Source organism: Puma concolor, chromosome D2 (genome assembly GCF_028749965.1).
Source record: "Puma concolor isolate L17-30 chromosome D2, mPumCon1.1.hap2, whole genome shotgun sequence".
In the NCBI taxonomy this organism is placed as follows: Eukaryota; Metazoa; Chordata; class Mammalia; order Carnivora; family Felidae; genus Puma; species Puma concolor.
The window spans coordinates 69,134,814-69,159,568 of NC_141677.1; the positions used below are offsets into that span (position 1 = coordinate 69,134,814).

The 24,755-nt window shown below is 46.8% G+C and overlaps 1 protein-coding gene across 8 annotated transcripts in view; it reads left to right on the forward strand.

Annotated features, from left to right (window-relative positions):
* RBM20 (RNA binding motif protein 20) overlaps positions 1 to 24,755 on the forward strand; it is a 196,022-nt gene that overhangs the window by 129,998 nt on the left and 41,269 nt on the right. For 6 of the 8 annotated variants that reach the window (XM_086680841.1, XM_025918009.2, XM_086680844.1 and 3 more), the window contains exons 2-5: positions 14,268 to 15,345; positions 16,757 to 16,818; positions 19,351 to 19,445; positions 20,041 to 20,138. In XM_086680841.1, the coding sequence (XP_086536967.1) occupies positions 14,268 to 15,345; positions 16,757 to 16,818; positions 19,351 to 19,445; positions 20,041 to 20,138 (1,333 nt within the window). Of the gene's footprint in view, positions 1 to 6,253; positions 7,930 to 14,267; positions 15,346 to 16,756; positions 16,819 to 19,350; positions 19,446 to 20,040; positions 20,139 to 24,755 lie in introns of those variants that run through there. The other 2 variants (XM_086680847.1, XM_086680845.1) reach the window with 2 other exon arrangements.

Genomic DNA, 24,755 nt, shown 5'->3' on the forward strand with positions numbered 1-24,755 from the left:
GCGCCCCAGGTGTGGCTTGTTAAAAATACAGTTGTTACCGAATGCTTTGTAACTCACCATTGATTCTTGGAGTTGTAAGGTGGATTCAAGATAGTCTAGTCAGTGGTTCTCAAAGTACAGCATCAGTATCGCTTGAACTTGTTAGAAATGTAGGGGCGCCTGGGTGGCTCAGTCAGTTGAGCGTCCGACTTCAGCTCAGGTCACGATCTCACGGTCTGTGAGTTCGAGCCCCGCGTCGGGCTCTGTGCTGATGGCTCAGAGCCTGGAGCCTGCTTCCGATTATGTGTCTCCCTCTCTCTCTGTCCCTCCCCCATTCATGCTCTGTCTCTCTCTGTCTCAAAAATAAATAAACGTTAAAAAAAAAAAAATTAAAAAAAAAAAAAAAAAGAAATGCAAGTAAATTCTCAGGCCCCTGCCCGGACCTCCTGAGACAGCAGCTGGGGGTGAGTCCAGCATCTGTGTTAGAAGAAGCCCTCCCAGTGCCCACCTAACTCTTGAAAACCACTGCCCTCATTTCACCTTGTCATTTTACAGACAGGTTTGTTTAGTGCAGATTAAATGCCTCTCTCTGAAGTCACCCAGAGCTGGGGGAGGGGAAAAGGCTAGAAACTCCGATCTCCCAGGACAGAAATCTATCACTGTACCATGACCAGATGAATTTGACTTTTCCTTGTGCCATCAATGACAGCTTTAAGAAAACACCCACCATCCTAAAATCATAAGGCATAAAGGGACCTTAAAAATGTTTCATCTGACCCTCCCATTTCACAGATGAGAAAACTAAGGTCTACAGGGTGAAATGACCACAATCAGATGTACAGTTATTGGGGGCAAAGCCTGTTTAAGAAGTAGGTCTACTTATGAGACAAACAGTGCTACCCCACCCAAACTACCCCACACTGCCTCTTCAGCTTCGTATAGACTTCTAGTATTTGGTTTAAGTCACATTGGTTAAAATGTCCAGGCTAATAGTCAGACAACTCTGGGAAGAGAACAGCTGTATTGATTGAGAATTTTAATTTTTAAAAATTATTCTGAAATGTTATCTTGATTTAAAATTGCCTTGGGGGGGTTGGCGCCTGGGCGGCTCAGTCACGTTAGGCCTCTGACTCTGTCTCAGCTCAGGTCTTGATCTCAGGGTTGTGAATTCAAGTTCCGGGTTGAGCTCCATGCCGGGCATGAAACCTATTTAAAAAAATTATAACAATAAAATAAATAGCATAAAATTGGCTTGCATTTTATGACCATCCTTGTACATTTACCAGAAAAATCTCAGTGATATAAATTACCGAAAATAAAGTTAGGAGAACATAGGGGCCATTCCCAGAGCATGTGTTTTATCTCAGAATCATGTAGATTAGACACTTACATCTTCTCAGATCACACACTAAAATCGCATTTTCTTCAGGTTCAGTTAAAAGGAAACACTGTCTATTTGTTGAATATTTTAGAATTTTGTACTCTGTGTGGTTGTGGTATTTACATAATTCTGATGGTGGTCAGAGACTGAATCTAATCCATATTGTCCACAGAGCTTCATCTTTAAAGCCTCGTAGCAACGCATATATGAAACATTTAGCCAGGAAGCCAAATTGAGAATATGATACACAACTACTAAGTCCACACACATACACATGGAACAGTTGTGTACTTATACAGAAGTGTTTAATGGTTCCACACACCAACCATGTACCAGATACTGTGATATGAAATAGAACACATAATTCCTGCCTTCAAAATAATCACGGGGCAGTGAGGACATCAGATGAGCCATTGAATGGACGATTATGAGAGAGGGTGGTAGGAGCTAGAAGAGAGTATAGTTGAGGCTACCGGAGCAGCTAGGCATTCTGGGGAATCACAGAAGGGACATCAGCACACACTGGATGGGGGCAGGAGTCAGAGAAGGCTGCCTGGAGGAGGCGCCATCTGAGCAGCATGTTGAAGGACCCTGAGGGGGAATAGGCAGAGGTTTTCTAGGGAGAGGGAACAACATATGGGAAGGCATTCATGTTTGTTTGCATGTTGTCCTTCAGGAGGGCAATTTTGGCCTATAAACCCCTAAATACTACATTTGCATGTATAAACGTTAACATTTGGTGCCTTGGGGAACTTGTATAGCAGTTTTTAAATATACATTTCAAACAGCTTGTTTTTCCATCTCAAAAGACTGAGGTTCTCCAGAAAAGTTTGTTGGTTGAGAGGTTACCCTATTTTATGTTACTGAGAAAACAAAGATCTCTCTTAACCCCAGAAGTCAATCCAACTCCCTTAATTTTAGCCTGCACAAAACCAGTGAAATTCTGCCCAACATGAATTTTCTGAAAAATTGTGTCTCAGGCAAACCCAACTCCAGCCCTGAAAGAGATTTGAGCTGAATTTCACTGTGAAAGGCTCCTTCGGTCTGTGGAATGCCTTTGTAGAGAACATCTTATAATGAGGCACTTTTGGTATTTGGATCACTGAATCTTCATGGACAGAGTCAAGAGAGCCTCTTCTTGTGCTAAACTGCCCAGGAGAACAGGGATGGAAGAAATTAAGTTATTTCATGCTGATTGGCCTGCAACACATATTATCTGAGCCACGTATATGACAATAGTTTCTTAAAAGGTATTTCCGGTAGCTTATAATCGCTTAATTTGTGAGACATAACAATAATAAATTATAAATTGTAGTATTTTGCATTTATTGTATATCAGTTACATACTACATGATGTTACTAACATCATGTAGTATATACAAATAACGATCTATTATTAGTGTTTATTTATAATATTTATGTTATTATGATTTAATATTATTTGATTCTGTCATCAACATCAGCTTGCTTTACAGAGTGCTTGCATATCATGTTTGTTCTTTATAGCAACTTAGCAGGGCAGAATTATTATCTTGACAGATGAGGAAATTAAACCTGAGAGTTCTCAGATTTCAAAGGTGGAGGAGATCTTGGAGGTCCTTTCATCCAGCTTTTCTCATTCTACATAAAAAGGGAAACTGACTGGCCTCCAGTCCCACAGGGAGCAAGCAGCCGCTTGTGGTACCTGGGTCTTCCAATTTCCAGTTCAGCAATTTTTTTTTTTTTTTTTTTTTTTTACTTCACCATACACCGCCTGCAGGCCCTACTGTGTTAAAAGAAACTTGAGAGAATGTGCATTTCTTTCTTTAGGAGAAATACTGCTGAACCCCGTCCTACATGCTGGTTTATGAGCACACACAGGTATAGATAAGTCTCTTATTTTTATACTTTATTCTGTGTTTAGAAAGAGACAGACAGATCAATAAATAGACGCACCACACGTGGATGTCACTAGGGAGGTAGAGGTGGAATTAGACTGGGCAGAGTCTCAAAGGGGACTTCCACTTTATCTGTATAGTTTTGGTTTTTTTTTAAATAAAAAGTATCTGAGGGGGAAAAAAAATTACCATCATCATAGCATTTGTTAATTTCAGGTGATGGGCAGGCAGTGAACTTGTAAAGATGATAAAGATTTGTTATATTCTTCATATTTTTAAGGTTTTAAAGCTGAAAACAAAGCCAAATGTGAATATTAAAAATAAGTTATGACCTACAGGACTATCATTTTATAAAGGGTATTTTAGGGGCGCCTGGGTGGCTCAGTCGGTTAAGTCTCCGACTTCAGCTCAGGTCACGATCTCACGGTCCATGAGTTCGAGCCCCGCATCGGGCTCTGGGCTGATGGCTCAGAGCCTGGAGCCTGCTTCCGATTCTGTGTCTCCCTCTCTCTCTCTCTGCCCCTCCCCCGTTCATGCTCTGTCTCTGTCTCAAAAATAAATAAACGTTAAAAAAAATTAAAAACAAAAAATAAAGGGTATTTTACTTATTTATTTTAAGGGTTTTTTTTTTGTTTTGTTTTTGAGAGAGAGTGAGAGCAGGGAGGGGCAGAGTGAGAGGAAGACAGAGGATCCGAAGCGGCCTCTGTGCTGACAGCAGCGAGCCCGATTTGGGGCTCGAACTCACGAACCGTGAGATCACGACCTGAGCTGAAGTGGGATGCTCAACCGACTGAGCCACCCAGGTGCCCCAAGGATATTTTAAAGAAAGAAAACTGGTACAGAAGAAGGAACAGAAAAAGAAACGAATGCATGGTTCTTGGTGGATAAGTTGACATTAATTCTGTCTCTGCTCTAAGTCTTTCCTGTTATGACATTAGCAGAATATTTCTTCTTTGCTCTGCATTTGCTACATCATCGGTTCCCTTGTGCACATTTTGAGCACTTCTAGTAACTCCAGCAGGAAAGTCAGGCCTCTCTTGTGAGTTATGGAACCGCTAGCGGCCCCTTGGTGACTGCACGTCCCTGGTTCTGAGAATCTTCTTCTGATGAAAGTGGAACAGAGTACAATGGTACAGAAAACTGTTCATTTAATGACACCAAATGTGTTATTTAAAATAAAATCTTAAATCATTAACCAAACTTATTGTGACAGTCATTTTACATATCTGCATTGTCGTACCATTATTTGTACACCTTAAACTTACACAATGTTAATATCAATAAAGCTGGTGGGGCACCTGACTGGCTCAGTCAAAAGGGCATGCGACTCTTTATCTCAAGGTTGCGAGTTTGAGCTCCACACCGGGTGCAGAGATTATTGACTAAAAAACTTAAATTATATATCGATAAAGCCGGAAAAAATAAAATAAAATACTGTGACACATTGGGAGAAAAACCACAGAATAGAGGAAAATTCTTTATATTTTAGTACCTTTAAACAAACAAACCAAAACCCCTGTAAAACAAATCACATCCAAAGAAATAGAGCCAGGAATGTGGTTTTAGAAGCGCCCTTTAATGAATGTGTAGGCAGAGGGTAGAATCCTGGGCTGAAGTAATACCCTGCTCCACATCCCTTATTTGCTGGATGCCTTCGGGCATTCCGGAAGACCTTTTTTGGTCTCAGTCTTTGTAATGTAAACCAGAAATGGTCATATCCGACTTTCCTTCCCATTTGGTCATCCTGGAAATCAGATAGCTAATGAGGTGAAAGAAAACACTGATTAACAACCTAACTAAAAAAACATGGAACAGGAGAGAGATGGTAGGATTATCGTCGTTGTTACGAATGCCTCCGAGACGTGCCACGCTGTTACAGATCCCTCTATGGTAATGTCATGGCTAAAGCCCACACGTGGGATGACGCCAGCATTGACCCAGTAATCTTGATATTACTCACAGAGGCCTCGCTAAGTGATAATCCAGTAGTTCTGTCGTTACCAAGAAGAGCACTATCAAAAAATGTATGACCTCCTTCTTCTCACAAAGGAGAAGACTAGAAGCCACATTAGCCCTGAGGAATGAGGAGACATGGGGTCCAGTCCCGCTCTTTAGCCAGCTCTGTGACTTGGGGTGATCACATATCACACCAACTTCACTGGGTTTCACTTCTTTCCTCTGTAGGATGAGTGCATTAAACAGAAACGGTCTCTAAGGCCTCTTCTTGCTCTTAACATTTGTGACAGTCAGCTAGAGTTTGAACCTTAGCTCCAATATTACCTGGTATCATCATTTTTGTCTTTGTAACCTGGCCTTCAGGGACTGTTCCCGGTGGTTCACGTCCTGACCTAGCTTGTAAGTGTTACAATAGAGTCAAGAATTTAGGATTTGAAGTTCGGCTCCCAGGAGACAATGGAAGGGCAGGACTCAGCAGTGCCCTGGCCCTAAGCATTGCCCTTTATTTGATTTGGCCACACAGTGAAGGTGTGACCAAACCTGGAAAACATTCTCTCACCTGGTCATGAGCTCTCTTGCCTGGATTCTATTTTATATCTTAGTACATGAGAAGAAATGACACATTCATTGCTTGGCCAGGAAAGGGAACTGTGTTGAAGTGGAAATGAATTTAAATCCCTGCTGGGTTATCTTGGAAGATACTGTGCGTAACTGAAAATGTGTCCATTCAGGTTGGCTTAGGCACTGCTGTGCTCTGGGCTGTGGCTCCTGGCTTCTGCTTCCGGGTGGCTGAACATTACCGGGGCAAAGCTCGCTGTGAGTCCACACACATCTATACGGCTGAACTTCGGTGGCGTCCGTCTTTGTTATTAATCCACAGCCCTTCACGTCTGTTGCCGACTACTTACCAGTTTACCCAGCAGCTGTTGTTAGCTCTCTCTGTTCTCCCCAAGTCCCAATCCACACTCCTGCTTCTTCTCTCAGCAGGTGTCCACGCTTGTTTTTACTTCCCTCCTCTCCATATTTACATCTCTCTGTGTTTTCCTCTTCCATCTCTATCTGTCTGCCCTGGCAGAGCTCACCTGCCATGTGCACTGATGGTGCCGGTGATGGCAACGGTGATGGAGATAGTATTAGTGATGTAATGGCAATCATAATGGTGATGGTAATAGCGATACCAATAGAGACGATAATACTGATGGAGTGACATGGGTGATGATAATAGAGTGACAATAGTAATGGTGGTGGTAAAGGTGATGGTAACGGTGATGATAATGGTGATGGTAATGGTGATGGTAATATTGATAATGGTGATGGTAATGGTGATGACAGTAGGGGGTCGTAATGGTGATGGCAATGGCAGCAGTGACGGTGATGGTAATAGTGATGCTCAGGGCTATGACGATGGTAGAAAGACTAGTAGCAGTAACGGTTACTGATACGTTATTTCGTGAATGCTTACTGTATGCTAGGAACTACGAAGAATAATTTAGGCACAACTCTCGGGACAAGCCCATTGCTCAGGCGTAGCCATCCCAGCTTTAATGATGAGGACCTTGAGGGTGAGAGAGGATTAAGTATTTGCCCCCAGCCCCCAGCTCACAAGTCGCAAACTGGAATTCAAACCCATTTTGACACAAACTCTGAAACCTGTGCCCTCAGCCTCTGGTGCTCCTTCCCATCCCTGCCTCCGTCCAGAATGCAGAGCACAATCATATTGATATGGCTGCTGCTCCATAAATATGGCTGAACTGATTTTAACTCATCCCACCCCGAATCCTAGTGGCAATGAGATGATCTGCAAGGACTTGAGTGACAATATTACTTCCTCTGTAGAGGAATGTTTTCAGAAAGGGAAGGGTGTGTTGTGATCACACAGAGAATGTTCTCTTTCCAATAATGTTCTGGACATCTGTACAGCACCTAACAGTTTGCAGAGGGGTCTGGCAACTCTTTACTTAATCCCATGTCAATCCTCATAACGTAAACAAGAAAAGATTGTGACTTCTCTTTTTAGAGTTGAGGAAACCGAGGCTGGAGTCTGTTGTCCACTGTGACCCAGCTGACAAGCCTCACGTTATGTCTAGAACTCACGATGCCTGATTCCTACCCCCGTGTCCTACAAGGCAGTCCACAGCCCAATTGGCACTCACTCTATACCCTCCTTTGCTCCACATGAATGAAGACTAAGAACCATTGTATTTTTAATAATGATTCTTTTCTCCTAACAGGATAATTAATGCCTTTTATAAAGCCAGCTCTTAGTGGAGCAGAAATGGCCCATTAGGTGCTGGGAAACAAATGGTGTTTCAGTCAGCTAGAAACTGTCCCCTGGTGAGGGTCACAGCATTATATCTCCTGCTCACAGGAGCACCTGTGTGGCCAGAGCTGGATCTGTGTACCTGTAAAAGGTTGTTGTGTATCCCGTGCCCTTGTGGGGACTTTACTCGTGCACCCCATTCACACCCTGGCCTACTGACCATGGTACAGGCTCGTATTCCACCAAGAAGGGAGGAGCATTCTGTGTCTCAAACTTCCAAGAAGCAGGTGTCTCTGGTCGGCAGATAATCCCACCAAAGTGGCTGCCCAAGTTTCCCCTGCAGTGACCCTGGAGCTCCAGCTGCTGGGGCCTTATGGTCAGTCCACTGTGTAGAGGAACCTGGAGAGTGACAGGGAACTCTTGAGTCAACGCGGTGCCATGGAGGGGAACCATCTGGATTAAAAACAGACGTTCAGGTAGGTTGGCTTTCTTATTACATTATTTTTATTAAGCAAATAAAGGAAATGCATTGATTCTTGTACAGAAATGGCCAAGCAGATGCAGGGGATACTGGCTCCAAGTATCCCTATGAGGTCATTCAGGAGCTGCCCGTGCCGCTGTTCCCGGGCCAGTGTCTTTGGGTCGGCTTTATTCTCAGGCAGGTTTTCCTTAAGTGGTGCCTTAAATTCAACCAGTATAGCAACTCAGTCATGGCAGGACCAAAGAGTGCCTGTCTTCCAGAAGTTCCAACAAAATGTCAGGGAGTGTCCATCCTTGAGCCAGTCATTATGGCCAGGGGCTCTGATTGTCCAGGTTTGTGTCACCTTGGGTGGAGATTACCGTCCCGTTTTGTAGATGAGAAAATTCTGAGTGTCAGAAAAATTGAGCGATGTTCCCCCATCATACAACCCATACAACCAGTCAGAGGCAGCTGGAAGCCTGAGTCTCTGACCACAGCTCACCCTACAGCTACCTTTCACCAACAGTGGATGCATCTTTGCATCCGTAGCTAGATCAGTTAGTCCAGAACGTTTGTCTTTGTTCAGAGTTCGGGGACAGCCCTTGAGACAGCCTTTTCTTTCACTTACTACATTTCTCTAAGACGTCTGAGGCTTGAACCACTTCCTCTTGTGCCTTACTGTTTTTGTGCTTAGGCGGTTTCAGAATACTCAACACCCTCTGTGTTGCTTTGTCTCCCCTGCGATCTCAGGAACGTTGTCTTTGTTCATCTCTGGATCCCCACCACCTAGCTTCATTGCCTGGCACATAACAGACACTCCATCCATGTGGGCTGTATGAACAAACACATAAATGCCCCATTGGCCCCTGTGAAGGACTCTTTCTGAGCAGAGGCCCAACAGCCCCTTGCCCGCGTCTTGGTTGCTCTCCCTTACTTTCAGAACCGGATGGATTATGTCACAAAAATCTTGCTGAATTTTCAGGACCGTCCCTGACTTGAACCGAGGAACGGCCCTGCCTCACTCCTTGTGCACAAATACTAACCCATCATTGCATCCTGCTTGGGACTCAGAATAACATATGAAAGAGCTTTGGGACAAATAATGAGCATTTTCAAACCGAGACAGCTGTTTCGCTCTCCCAGTGAACACAACATGTTGCCCATCCTTTCAACACTACGGAATTAAACCATTAGAAACAGTTTTCATCTGGTTCTCCTAAATATCCTGGCATTTAAAGGCAACTAGTTTTCCTTTATGTTGTATTTTATTTTTACAACTCTTGAGAGAAATGCTGCTTTAATTTAAAAAAGCTGTCTAAGTGAGCCTGGAGCCCAAGTTTTTGATGTAATTATGCACCGAGAATTCTTCCTAACAGTGAATGGCTCAGAAAGGCAACCTCGTCCCTGGGGGCAGTTAGCCTTGCAGAGGCCTGGGTGAGTCACAGTGGCTGTGCTGAGTGATAGGCGGTTCCAGCTCTGTGCCAGATGCCCAGGCTACATAACTCCCCGTGCGGCACTCCCTGCTCCCTGGTCCGTGGTTCAACTCCTTGGCTGCAAACTGTATCACTGTACAGGTTTAGGGGAAGAAATGTGGCAGATACAGAGAACCTTGCCCCCACCCCCTCCCCTGCTATCCCCTGTGCAGGGCCTATGGGGGTTCTAGAAGGGGCCTGTAGCTTTATGTCTCCCTGGTGCTCAGGGAGTGCCTTGCATATCAAAGGTAGTCAGTATCTCTCTGAACAGGGCAGGGAGATAAACATGGGTGGAGATGATAATTTGGTGAAATAGATAGTTCTGGGACTTATTTAGGGCTTTCAGAGGTAAGGCTTTTCTGTCAAGCACTAGAAGCTGGTTTGGATGATCTGGGTTCTCACTAAGGTCTTACTGCTACCCAGCTAGTTGGCTTTGGGCAGATTACTTTCTGTCTTTGTTCTGGGGGTGAGAGGATGATTTGATCCTTAAGAGTCTGCAATTCAAAGCTTAACGCAACTGGGTAAAGAAAGCTGACTTTTGAAAAGGAAGAGATCTCTGGGCTTTTCTGGCTCCCAGCAAGAATTGCCACAGGGTCTTGGGATGGACACCTAGTCAGATGATCTGTGCTTCCTAGGACCCCGGAGGAGGTGGTCATGAGTTTGTTCATTACCAGCAAGATCCAGCCAATACCCCCCACCCCCACCACTGCCTCTCTGAGTGGAAGCTTCTCTTACATCTAATTTTTCTGCTGGATTATATTAGTTTCCTGTTGCTTCTGTAACATATTACCACACATTTAGTGGCTTACAGCAACACAACTTTCATATCTTACAGTCCTGGAGGTCAGAAATCCAAAGTCGGTCTCACTGGGCCAAAGTTAAGGTATCAGTAAGGCTGGTTCCTTCTGGAGGCTTTAGGGGAAATTCATTTCCTTGCCTTATGGCCCCTTCCTCCATCTTCAGAGCCAGCAGTGTGGCATCTTCTTTGGTCTCTCACCTCTGCTTCTGTCCTCGTATCTTCTCTCCCAGACTCTGATCCCCCTGCCTCCATTTTATAAAGACTCTTGTGATTACATTGGGCCCAGGATAATCTCTCCATCTCATCACCCTTAACTTAATCACATCTGCAAAGCCCACTTTACCATGTAAGGTGCTGGCCGTGGGGCTTGATCCTATGACCTTGGGATCGTGACCTGAGTGAATTTGCAAGTCTGAGGCTCAACTGACTGAGCCACGCAAACACCCCCATAAGCAATTATTTTTAACACGAAGCCGGGTGTGCTAAGTGATGTAACAGTGACAGACTCAGATAGCAGGAATATAAGAAGGTGACATTAGTTCCAGCCATCATATGGCCCGATTTTCGGCTTAGAAATATGATTGTTATATGTACCTGAATTTTAGGTTATTAACTTTTGTAGGCTAAGGATTTTAGGGCTTTATTTTCTGCTTTCTTTTAATTTTTTTTTTTTTAATTTTTTTTTTCAACTTTTATTTATTTTTGGGACAGAGAGAGACAGAGCATGAATGGGGGAGGGGCAGAGAGAGAGGGAGACACAGAATCGGAAACAGGCTCCAGGCTCTGAGCCATCAGCCCAGAGCCTGACGCGGGGCTCGAACCCACGGACCGCGAGGTCGTGACCTGGCTGAAGTTGGACGCTTAACCGACTGCGCCACCCAGGCGCCCCTCTTTTAATTTTTTTTAATGTTTATTTATTTTTGACAGAGACAAGAGAGCAAGCAGGATGGAGGCAGAGAGAGAGGGACAGACAGAATCTGAAGCAAACTCCAGGCTCTGAGCTGTCAGCACAGAGCCAGACGTGGGGCTCGAACTCACTAACTGTGAGATCGTGACCTGAGCCGAAGTCGGAAGCTTAACCGACTGAGCCACCCAGGCGCCCCTCTTTCTTTCTTTTAAATAGGATGGTGTGTCTTTTCCTTTTTAAGCCTCTTTAGTTCAAAAGAGGTATCTGGCTCTGATGATTCATGCGAAATCGCTTTTGCTTAAGGCTGGTTAAGGTTGGAGACAATCTGAATTTGCTAGACACAGCAGATGTTGGGAAGAAAATCAAGTGAGACTTCTCATTTCATGCTGCATCTGAATGGGTAACTTCTGTAACCTGGGCCGTACTACAGAAGAGCACTTGTTTCTCGTGGCTGACCTACAAATACCCAGCCAGGTTGGCTTTCCTGGTTGGAAAGACCATTCTTCCTCGTGTGTTCTTTCCGAGGCAAAGGGGCATCTCCTGTGAGAACTCCCTGCGGCCCAGAACACAGTTTTAGAAAATACAGCTGACTTCTCTGGGAAAAACAAAACCAACCTTGTCTTACTCTGGTCATGGAAACTAAGTTGGCACCTCATTATCGCCTTGTTAGCAGGGACTGACTATGTTGTGGACAAATCTGGTAGGAACGGTTGGCCCTGTGTGGGCAGGGTTTTGAGTTAAGCTTAATTGCTCTTCTAAAGCTCAGCTACTTAATACGACACAAGTAGAAATCTATCATCAGACTCTTGACCACCCTCCTTTCCCTTCATAGTCTCACCTACGCAGACAATTAGTGCCTCCCCACCTCTACGGCTGCCATGATTTGTGCCTGGGCCACACTGGGGCCATCAAGGCTTGGCTGCACCCAGCACAACTACCCAGAGGAGGAAAGGTCTGTAATCACCTTTAACCGTGACTCCCCCAGGCCTCCAATATCTTCAAATGCAGTCAACCTGTTCTGTCCTGGGAGCACAGTAGGGCTGCCGGCTGGGTGAAGATGACGTCTCCTTAATGACTTATACAAGTTCTCGATTTCTCACAGAATGGGAAAGAGTAATCCAGAATCATTTTCATCTGGCTCTGACATGTATTTTGCACTTGTATTTGAATGTTGGTGTGCCTGATGTTCTGAGAACTCACTTCAGACAGAACCATGGAGCAGCCCATGAGGAGAGGGTGTCCTCAGGGATAGCCGAAGAACTGCATCCCTAACCACGTCTGCCCCTTCTCTTCTTTTCAAAGCCTGGCTAGGGTTTGAATCCCACACCTGTATTCACCAACAGTTGAGTGTTCACAGGAAGGTCACCTAATCTCTCTTGGCTTTAGATTGTTGCTTTGCAAATTTGGGGTGAACATTTTCTACCCCGGAGGACTGATGGAGATATCAAATGGGATGACAGGCTGAGCATTGATCACACAGGAGTATTGCGTGCAGTAAATGTTAGGCTCTCTCCTGCTCCCTTTCCTCCCTACCACCTCCACACTTCCTCCCTGCTCCCCACCTTTCTCTCAGAGCAGTGCAAAGTGCTGGCCTTAGCAGAAGCTCTCTTTCCTCACAATGTCTCCAAAGTGGGAGGGTTGTGACATGGCACACACTTTTCACATCTCCCCTTTTTTCCTCACCGTGTCCACTCCCAGACTCTTTTCTTTGTTCCATCAGACTTCTGTACAGAACCTATGACAGTGCGGACCTTGTCTGAAGTGTCCCTGCCTTGCAGTTTCTTCCCCATACTGAATGTATGACTGGGTTCTCCATGGTAATCCCAGTTTCAAATGCACAGTCCTGTTCTTCCCATTTTAACAAGTCCTGGGAATTCTAGTTCATCCACATTCCAAACACATTTCCCTGATTACCCACTACCCAGAAGGGGAGCTGAAGACGCAGAAAATGTGGTCTTACAAAAGGGCCCTGACAATGGTAACCACACATCCAATCTTATATTGGTCAAGAAAACACCATAACCAACCAACAGAGTTCCCATAACCAACCAATAGAGTTGCCATGAGAGGCACATGTCAGACAGAGCACCCCCACAATAAGCTTCTGTGAGAGCCTGCCACTGCTGACGACTTCAAATTCAGATTCTTCGCTTGCAATTTTTGTGTTATTCCTCGTGCCAGTTGGGTTTGAGGGTGGGTTGAAGGGACCTTGATTCTTGTTTTGGGATGTGAAATGAGGATCAGGATGAAAATATGTTTGGCACAAAAATGCACATGATATACTCTGGATGCAAGTTTGTAGCCTCCTTTTTCTTTCACTTCACATATAGACTATATGGATTTATTCCTGTTGCTAATTTTTTGTTGTTGTTGTAAACAGTGACTTGACCAAGTTCACAACCGTGTCTACCGTTGGCAAGATGGTGTGGGGCTTGAACGGAGAGAACAGATACCAAGGGGGATTTAGTGGGCTGGAATGTTTTCTATTTTAACCTTGGTGTTGGGTGTACTTTTTTGGATGGTCTTAAATATTACAGAGTAAAGTAGAAATTTACGATAGTAAATGGTTCCTTAACATCTTGTTATATAGGTATATCATTATGTACTTTGTTTAAACCCTCCCATCACCCCCATTATCAGATATTTGTAATTTTCAACTCTGGACTCTTGAATAATGTAGTATTATTAAACCTCTTTGGGCATCCAGTTATGTCTGCATTTTAGCTCATTTTCTTAGGATAGTTTTACAGAATTGAATTATTGGGTCAAAGAGTATGTTGTAATGAGGAGATATTACCAGACTATCTTTTAACAAAGTCACACAAATCTAGATTATCAATACCATTGTGTCCACTCCACCTTATCTTACCAGTCCTGAATGCTGTTACTAAAAAAAAAAAAAAATGCTATTTTTCTAGGCATAATTTTTTTTTCTGATGGTGATAGCTTGTATCTCTGATTAGCAGTGAGGTTGACCATTCTGTCATAAAATAATTTTTCCATCCAAGTTTTTAAAATGTTGACATGTATGCATGTGTACAGGCTTTTTGCAGACTCATATATAGGTGGGCCCTGGGTTTTATATGAGACGTGGGGACCACAGATGAGCAAAGAAAGAGCCCCTTGCTCCCTGGGTGAAAACTAGCTGTGCATCTAGACTTTTTGTGTTTCTGCAGTGCCGCCAAGCTCCTGGACAAGAACCCGTTCTCGGTCAGTAACCCGAACCCTCTGCTTCCTTCGCCCGCCAGTCTCCAGCTGGCCCAGCTACAAGCCCAGCTCACCCTCCACCGGCTGAAGCTGGCACAGACAGCTGTCACCAACAATACCGCAGCCGCCACGGTCCTGAACCAAGTCCTCTCCAAAGTGGCCATGTCCCAGCCTCTCTTCAACCAGCTCAGGCATCCGTCTGTGATCAGCGCCCCCCAGAGCCATACGGGGGTTCCTCAACATGCTGCGGCCATGCCCAGCGCCCGGTTTCCCTCGAATGCCATTGCCTTCTCACCCCCTGGCCAGACGCGAGGCCCGGTACCCTCTGTGAGCCAACCCCCCAATGCCGTGGTGATGCATCCTTTCAGTGGAGTCCTGCCTCAGACCCCTGCCCAGCCAGCAGTCATCCTGGGCATTGGCAAGACTGGGCCTGCCCCTGCTGCGGCGGGATTCTATGAGTATGGCAAAGCCAACTCCAGCCAGGCATATGGCTCTGAAACAGACAGTCAGCCCAGCTTCCTGCCAGCCACGGCCTCTACCACGGGCAGTGTGACCTATGAAGGGCACTACAGCCACTCAGGGCAAGATGGCCAAGCTGCCTTTCCCAAGGACTTCTACGGACCCAACTCCCAAGGGTCGCATGTGGCAGGTGGATTTGCGGCTGAGCAGGCCGGGGGCATGAAAGGCGAGGTAGGTCCGCTGCTGCAGGGTCCAAACAGCCAATGGGAGACCCCCCACGGATTCTCTGGCCAAAGCAAGCCCGATCTTACAGCAGGCCCTAGCCTGTGGCCTCCACCCCCCAGCCAGCCCTATGAGCTCTATGACCCCGAGGAGCCCACCCCAGACAGGACCCCTCCTTCTTTTGGGGGTCGGCTAAACAACAGCAAACAGGGTTTCAGCGGTGCCCGGAGGCGGGCCAAGGAGGAGCAGGCGATGCTGTCCGTGCGGCCCCTGCAGGCTCATGAGCTGAATGACTTTCACGGTGTGGCTCCCCTTCACCTCCCACACATCTGTAGCATCTGCGACAAGAAGGTGTTTGATTTGAAGGTGAGTCCTGCGAGATAGCCTGGGAGCCACCGCTGGAGCCTGGGGGTGCTCCCCGCCACAACCCTGCTCTTTGCTACTCAAGAGCGAGGAACTGTCACCTTCGGGGACTAGGTAGCAGCATTTTGCCATCAGTTCCCTTGATTAAAATTATAGGGGTTAGAACCAAAGTTCATTTCAGAAATGTATCAGGGCCAGTCCCTTGCTTTAAGGCAAGGAAGAGATTCTTTCCCATGTTTATGGATGAGAAAGCTGTGGCTGAGTCGGGGATCAGGTGACCCCACCTGGGTGACAGAGAAGGGACTCAAGGCCTGGTCTCCTGCCTTCTTGAGGAGGACTCTTCCTGCGAGGTATGCCCAGAGTACATTGTACTGAGTATGGAAGGGAAGGAAAACGCTGGAAGAATTTTGGATGAGGGCAAGAGAGCACCTCTCAGGTGAGATCTGGACACATTTTGTAGAGTGCCTCAGCTTCCCATCTGCAAGACGGAGGTGGGGCCTCATCATACCTTCCCAGTGGTTGTAATACGCTTTGGGCCCCTTAAGCAAAGGTTCATTATAGTATAAATCCACGCCCCCACCCCCCGCCAAAACGTGTTAGTGATGCAGTGGAATACTCCAGAGCAATAATGATTCGGACAGCTAACATATATTAAATCCTTTCCATATGTCAACAGTAATCCTGGGAGGTAGATACTATTATTATTCTCATGTTGCAGATGAGAAAACCGAGGCCCAGAGAGAGGAAAGGACTTGCCCCGGGCCCCATAGCTAGAGAGTGGCAGAGTGGAGATTCCAACGCGGGTCTGGCTCTCCCAGAATCGGTGCCACTTGAGCAGTGAGCTGTGCTGCCTCTCTTCTCTCATCCCATCTGCAGAGCATAGTGATCCCCATGTAATGGTAGTCACACCACAGTGTGTCCTTCACCTCTGCTTGGGTCACGTTGTGCAGGTGCATCCCTGTCACCCACGGGGAGGGGGCTGGGTGACACTGGGAGGCGATGGCGGATTTTGTCTCATAAGCGTTTCTTAAGGCTTTGCAGCCCAGATTTTCCCAACCAGACGTAGAAATGGGTGGTGTCTCTCTGGGGGAGGAGGGAGGGAGTGGGAGGTGGGAGGTGCCATGGGACTAAGGGTGCCCGGAGAGAGGAGGAGAGAACCCGACTTGGGATTCTGGGCTTCTGTCCACGATGAGCAAGGGATATGCGGGTCTGGCCGATGGAGTGAGGGCTAGATGGGAAGGCAGGTGTGGAGAGGAGCCAGGAGGGAGAGGAGGAGCGGAGGGAGACGTGTTTGCATGGTTGGTCCAGTTTCTGGGCTCTGAGCCTCCTGCCTGATGGGGAAGCCTGCACTCATCCCTTACCTTCTCATGGACTCAGTTCTGCTTCAGTCATTTTTCCTTTCCTTCCGGTTTAGGACTGGGAGCTGCATGTGAAAGGGAAACTACACGCTCAGAAATGCCTGGTCTTCTCTGAAAAGTAAGTGCTGGCCGAGAGAACAGGTCCGTGCGTGTGTTCAGCAGGTAATCATTGAGCACCTACTGTGTGTCACATTCTGTTTTAGGTGCTGGGGAAACAGGGAACAAAACAGGAAAATGACCCTGTCCTCAAGGAGCTTATACTTAACGGTGGGGGTTGGGGGGCGGGAAGCAGATGATAAAGAAAATAAGCAAGTGAATTATATAGCATCCCTGGTGGTAAATCCTAAGCAGAAAACAGCGTCAGGGCAGGGGCAGGAAGCGTGTGTGTATACACGTGTGCACTTGCAGGGGCTGGTTCTTGCATTTTATTTTATTGCTTTTTTTTAAAGTTTATTTATTTTGAGAGAGAGAGGAGGGCAGGGGCAGAGAGAGAGGGAGAGAATCCCAAGCAGGCTCCCCGCTGTCAGTGCGGGGCTTGATCCCACGAACCATGAGATCATGACCTGAGCTGAGATCAAGAGGTCGGACGCTTAACCAGCTGAGCCACCCAGGAGCCCCTGGTCTTTAAATAGGGTGGCCGATGGGGCGCCTGGGTGGCGCAGTCGGTTAAGCGTCCGACTTCAGCCAGGTCACGATCTCGCGGTCCGGGAGTTCGAGCCCCGCGTCAGGCTCTGGGCTGATGGCTCAGAGCCTGGAGCCTGTTTCCGATTCTGTGTCTCCCTCTCTCTCTGCCCCTCCCCCGTTCGTGCTCTGTCTCTCTCTGTCCCAAAAATAAATAAACGTTGAAAAAAAAATTTTTTAAATAAATAAATAAATAAATAAATAAATAAATAGGGTGGCCGAGGAAAGGCCTCAGTGAGGACACCTCAGGAGGTGGGGAATGAGCCCCTGGCTGTCTGGTGGACATGTACCCCCAGCAGAGGGAACAGCAAGTTGGAAACTTGATGTGGCTTTGGGATGCTCAGGCAGCAGCAGTGTGACCAGAGCAGAGTACTGGAGTGAGGAGCCAGAGACGTGCCAGGGCCCGGTCCTGAGCTCCTGGGCTTGTTGTGAGGACTTTTGTTTTGCTTTGAGAGTGAGGGCTGAACAAAGGAGTGGTGCCCTCTGGCTCCACTGAGCAGGGCCTTGGCTGCTGGGCTGAGAATAGACAGGAGCGGGTTGTGGGCAGACCAGTAAGCAGGGGGCTGTGGTAACGCGGGCCGAGAAGAGGTCACATGACCTAGGGTGTGACCAGCCGGCTGGAGTGAAGTGATCTGAAATGAGCACATTCCAAAGGCTCCCCTTTCTTATTCACAATAACCAGTGGGTGGAAGTAACCCAAATGTCCACCGACAGATGAATAGGTAAACAATGTGTTATATCCCTACGCGGGAATATCATTCAGCCTGATGAAAGTGACTTCTGACACATGAAGCGACACATGGCTGAACCTTGAATTGAGGACATTGTGGTCCATGAGGTAAGCCAGTCACAAACGGACACGTACTGGATGATTCCGCTTACAGGAGGAGCTGCAAGAGTCAGAAAGTAGAATGGTGGCAGCCAGGGGCTCAGGCAGGGGAAGAGGGGTGTTTGTTTTCTAGTGGGGGCAGTTTCCGGTTTGCAAGACGAAGAATCCTGGACTTGGACGGTGGGGACGGCTGCACAACAGTATGAGTGTGCTTCATGCCCCTGAACTGTACGCTTAGAAATGGTTACGATGGCAAATTTTATGTATATTTGATCGCAACTCAAAAACTAATTTCATAAGGGTCTCCCTTTTCCGGCTCCCTCTTTTTTTTGTTGCGGTAAAGGTCACGTAAGACTCACCATTTTAACCAACTTAGGGTACAGTTCAGTGGTATTTAGCAGAGTCACAAGGTTGTGCAGATATCATCACTATGTGGTTCCCGAACATTTTCATTACCCCCGAACCCCATACCCGTTAAGTGCTCATTCCCTTTCCCCCTCCCTTGTAGACTGGCAACCACTAATCTGCTTTCTGTCCCTATGGATTTGCCTCTTCTGGACACTTTGTGGAAATGGAACCATTTAATAATATGGCCTTTGATAGCTGGCTTTTTTCACTTAGCAAAATATTTTCAGGGTTCATCTATGTTGTGGTATTTACCACATTTTTATGGCTGAATAATATCCCATTATATGTATATTAACACGTTGTGGTTATCCATTCATCTTTTGATCTATATTTAGGTTATTTTTTCACCTTTTGGCTATTGTGAATAGTGCTAATATGAACATTCGTGTACAAGTGTTTGAACATTTTTTTTAAGTTCATTTATTTAGAGAGAGAGAGAGAGAAAGAGAGAGCATGGGAAGGGCAGAGAGAGAGAGAGAGAAGAAGAGGATTCTAAGCCACTGAAGGGCTTTATCTCATGAACTGTGAGATCATGACCTGACCAGAGATCAGGAGATCTCTGACTAGAGATCAGAGATCCCAGATGCTTAACCGACTGAGCCACCCAGGTGCCCCTGAACATTTATTTTTAACTATTTTGGGCCTTTGGCTGGGAGTGGAATTTCTGGGTCCTATGGTAATTCTTCGTTTAGCTTACTGAGTTACTGGTTCCCCTTTTCCACCTCTCTCCAGTGCTGGCATCCGGTGTATACTCGGTTCAGCAGAGGGAACGCTGGGTGCCTCTCCCAACAGCACAGCCGTTTATAATCCTGCTGGGAACTCTGAAGGTGAGTAAGGCCCTTCAGGTCAGCCACTTGAAGCAGAAACCAGCTTCCCAAAGGCTTACTATGTCACATCCTTAATAGCCAAACTTCCCTGATGTGCCGTGTGTGTGTGTGTGTGTGTGTGTGTGTGTGTGTGTGTGTGTGTATAGCAGACAGATCCCAAGACACTAAAATGTATTGGCCTACGCTCTAGGCTCTTAGAGACATAAAGCTTTGTTGGTTACCAACATGCCCAGGGGTAAAATCACACCAATCACTAATCAATGTATTGAGAGGAAATTTTAATTTTTTTCTTCCAATTTACATTCTAATCATGACTTTTTTTAAAAAAATAAAGTTTATTTATTTTGAGAGAGAGAGAGAGAGAGAGAGAGAGAGTACAAGTACGGGAGAGGGAGAGAGAGAGAGGATCCCAAGCAGAGTCTGCACTAACAGGGTGGGGCTTGAACTCAAGAACCACGAGATCGTGACCTGAGCCGAAACCAAGAGTCGGATGCTTAACCAACTGAGCCACCCAGGTGCCCCCATCTTAATCATGATTTTTGAAGGTAAAGCAAATGACTAGGATTTCACACACTTGGTGTAATTTATCATTTAGATTATGCCTCAAACCTTGGATCATCGTATGCGGCCATTCCAGCAAGGTCATTTGCTCAGTCAAATCCTGCATTTCCTTCGGCTTCCCCGGGGACAAACGTGAGTACAGAAGCATGTTCTCCACTGTCATAGTCATCATCAAAGCATTTGTGTCACCCGCTATTCCTGGGTGTAGAGGTGCAAAGGATGCTGGGATGAAGTTGGCACAGATGTGGCTTTGTGTAGGGCAGGAAACTGTGTCCTGTGGGCAGAGGTCAATGGGTGTTTTCTTCAGTCCAGCTAGCATTGAAACACACACACACAAAAAACTGACATGCGTTGTTAAAATCGAAAGCACACACAGACTTTCTAGCATTCAGCATTGGTTTAAGGGGGAAAAAAGGTTTGAGCTTTTGTATGTATGTGTGTGTGTAAGACTTTTTGCTATTTTATTCATGTGGATTATTTCCCATGATGGGTAATTCTGGAAGTTGAACCAGAAAGAGAAAATGTGTTTGAAAGTAAGGACCATGCAGTGATGGGATTTGTTGGCCCCTTGGGGAAATAGTTGCTTCTGTGAAATCCTTGTTTTTAGTTGTGTTTTCATTTCTCTCTCTCTACAACATGCTCTCCAGTCCCTCAAAACTCAAAAGCTTCATTCCCCCTTTGCCTACTTATTGTGATAATTTCCCTTTCCTCTTGGTTTTTCTGTTTGGTCACCACATGTAGCCTCTTCCCCCAGAAGCTTCTACTCCAGAACACGTGGAGGGAGGTGGGAGAGGCAGAACCAGAACCGACCGTGAAACAAAATGTGTGGCCCAGCCCTGCCAGAGGGCGCGTGTCTGTGTGTTCGTGGCCATGCCTGGATTTCTTCAGTTTGTGGTGCAAGCAGTTGTAGCCTCTTTCTCCTCATGCGACGAGTGAGCATGAGCTCGAGTGCCGTCCCCTCCACGTGTGGGGGTGTTCATGCAGAGCTTCGGAAGGGCAGGCTGAGAAGTGTAGGCGTTAGGCCCCCCCGGGGATGAGTGAGTGGGGAGGCCTGCCTGGGCGGAGATTTCTGTTTGCGTGTGTCTGGCTGTGTGTGATGTTTAACGGGAGAAGCGCCCTGAGACAGAGCTCTGGGCTGGAAGCCCACGCACGTTTTGGTGAAAGAGAATTTTGTGGTTTCCCTCTCTGTGCTCACCGCGCTGAGAGCCACGCCCAATCGGTGCAGCTTTGGGTCAGTCCTGGGAGGGTAGTAAGGCCTGTCATTTGTCTTTGACCTTGTGTCTGGACAGGGGTGTGGGCGGCTCCAGCACCACCCCCACCCCGGTGTCTGTTTCCCACTGTGGCGTGTCTGTGCCCAAAACCCTGCTCTGAGATCTTAGCACGGAGGGGAAGGGGACTGTGACCAGATGGGCAGGCAGTGAGAGGTGGGCCAGGGATCTGGGCAGGGAAAGAGAGCCGATGTCCACTGAGCCCCTTTGTAAAGGGGAAGGGACTGAGCAGCAGAGGAGAAGCGAGAGCAGGACGACTCCCCTGCGTGTGTCCCGTGCCCCAACCCCACCCTCCAGCACTGACCAGGGAACAAGAAGCCCTTTCTTGCGGATGTGGAGCCAAGAGACCTGAGTTCAAACCCTACTCTGGAGCACACAGGCTCTGTGGCTGCGGGCAAGTCACTTCATTACGCTGAGGCTCCCTTTCAAATGGGGACAATAACTCCCCTAATAAAGACTTTTGAAAGTAAAGCAAACAGCTGCGTTCTTACCAGACTTGTGTAATTGACCGTTTTGATGATGCCTCAAATCTCGGAACACTCACACCATCCGAGCAGAGCCTCCTGATGGGTGTTCAGAGCCCAAAGGTGGGAGCGAGGCTGAGGGCAGACCAAAGCGGTCACGAGGACTGAACGTGACACGGATGGACGGTGACGTGCTAGCTGCACAGTGTGTAAGAAGCACCGATGGCTGTTACTAAGCAGCAAATCCTTTTAACCGCTTGTGGGAACCTGTCCTGTCCCAGGCCACGTCGTCACGTGACTGCCCCACAGCCATGGCCGGCCCAGGGGAGAACCCCTGTGACCTTGGGCAAGTCTCAGTATGTGGTGTTTCTCCTGCACAGATCTGTCTGGTAATTCCTGTGGTCATGTCTGCTTCCTCTAGAGACATGGCCAGGCTCCCATGGAAGCACTCTTCTTCCTCATGCCACAGGCACAAGCGATCTGATGATATGTGTTGATAATGATTCACGATAATTCGTGTTAATACTCGGAAGCTCTGAGTGCAGCTTCCTCCAAACGCCTGGAGATGGGAGTTCATCCGGCTTGAGCCTGAGGAGGAGCAACACAAGGAACACTTTGCTTTCTGCACTGGCAGCCAGCAGGAGATGGGGACCTCAGGGCATTGTAGGCTGATGCTGATGACGATGGCTAACATTTATACAGTGCTTACTAATTTCTTAGCATCTTCGTTTGTATTTTCTCATTTAATCCAGACAACCCTGTGAGGTGGGGAAACCAAGGCACAGAGAGACTAAGTGCTTTGCTTAAAGTCTTATAGCTGATGGCTTTAATGGAAGTGCTGGGATTTGAACCCAGGTGACCTGACTCTAGATGCCTCCCTTGTAACCATCAAGCCCTGCTGCTGCCTTTTGAGGGTTTCTGAGTTTCCTTCCTTGCTATGAGTCTCTCTTTAGTGAGCCCACTCTTCTCCCCTCTATCCACTTCCACTCTACACGCTGCTCAGTGGGATCTGAATCTGCCTTGAGGATGGCAGTGACTTCTCGGGCCTCAGCTAGACATCAGCCATGGAGCAAGGCAAGGAGACCAGTGAGACCTGGCACCCAAATTCTGTACTGTGACAGTGTCCCCCAAGATGAGCTGTTTGGAGACATTTTCTACAGATCCAGTGAAGGGGAGAGTCGTCACCTGACTGGTCTTATAAGTTCTGTGAGGTCTTGTTCGTCACATGAGCCTTCCCCAGGACATCTAGGGGACAAGAACAATGGCTGCCCCAACCAGTCCCTGTATCATCAGTGCCTGGATGGGCACATTCTTCTACCTGATTCTGGTCCGTCGAATGCACTTGTGTCTGTCTTTAGGAGAACTGGAAATACACGAATACTGACATTTGAAGAGAAGCTGAGAAGTGAAGAGCTGATTAATTGGCTACAGAAAGATACTTTGCAAGGCTCGGTTAAGTAGCAGGGGAGACCTTCGGAGAAATTATTGATTCTTTTTTCTGCCTACAAGTCCTGACCTCCAAAGATAAACGAATACATCAAAGGGTAATTACTCTGTTACCAAAAGACACTTTGTGAGGTTGGAGGAGTGGCCAGTGGGCTCCTTTTGCATATACATCTCTACTCTTTTTTCTGCTTGCATAATTCATACTCTTTGTGAAAATTCAAATGGATAAGAAATATTTCATGAGGACAGGGAAAATTCCTCCATTATCCCCCTCCCAGCCCTCATACAAAACCCATAAAAGCTTTGATGCATTTTTTCCTCCAGAAATGTTTTCTGGTTCTGTGCCAGGCTTTTTCGGTCCCATTCTACTTACAGACATCTTTTCAGAAACGCATTTGGTTGAGTAAAGCCAGAACCAGCCAGGACTCCACCATTATAATATTTGTAGAGCAAAGAGCAGTTGCTGTCTCTAAAGCTCCCTGTTTTGAAGCAGGAAAACAAATCGACCCAGGGCTTTGGGAATGAGCTTTTAGAAGGTCTCTGCACTGCTACAAAATCTAAAAGCACCCAAAAACCCATCGACCACCTCCATCAACCCTAGGCTTGGCTGAATGTACGCTTCCGTCAGCTCCGTGGGGAGTGTGAGCCTTTCATTTCCGTGTTTATTGTTGACAGAGATGGGACACTAAACTGACAGTTGTATGCTGGGGGGAGGGGGCGACTTGTGTCTGTCCCTGCCACCCCAGGGTCCCCAGAGAGTGGTTTTCACTTTCACTTACGCTTTGCCATTTGACAGAGCAGAGGCACTTTATCCTTGGCTGCCTGAGTCGTCATAAACAGAGTAATCAGGTTTCTGGAAGGGGCCACTGGGGCCTTCTCAGGCTGTAAATAGTTTTCTCGTGCTTGCCCAAGATGCACTTTGCTTGCTGACTGTCCACATAAAATGGCATTGCCATTTTCACAGACACCTTGGAGTTTATTTAGTGCTGGTGCTATAGATGGGCTTCCCTAGCCTAGGAGGACAGACATCATTTTCATGTTTTCTTTCTCACTGGGACCCTGCACACTAGAAAACTTGTATAAATCAGGAAACTGAGGCACAGGGAAACATAAATGTTTGTGGAAGGCCAGAGGTTTAAGTCATAGGTTGCCCCTCAGATGGCTGGCTGTTTCTAGAACTTCTCTCTGTCTGTCCATTCTGGCCTTCCTGGTCCATGGCTCAGATCACTGTCATCTCCTGACTTCCATCCAGAGAAACATGAAGAGCAGTAATTGATGTGGCAAATGATACCGGCCCTTCCCCCACGATTCCAGCTCTGTCATTGCTCTCCTCCCCTTGTGCATTTTCAAAGAGCAAAGAGAGAGAGGGAAACAGGACACCTGAATGGGTTTTGTTTTCTGGGTTTATTTCCTTTTCTTTTTACAAATCTTAAGTATTTTTCTTGTTGCAAAAGTAGTACAAACATGGTATAAGAAATCCAAACAGTAACAGAAATATTTAAAAAATGGAAAATCTTAGGGGCGCCCGGGTGGCTCAGTTGGTTAAGCGTCCGACTTCGGCTCAGGTCATG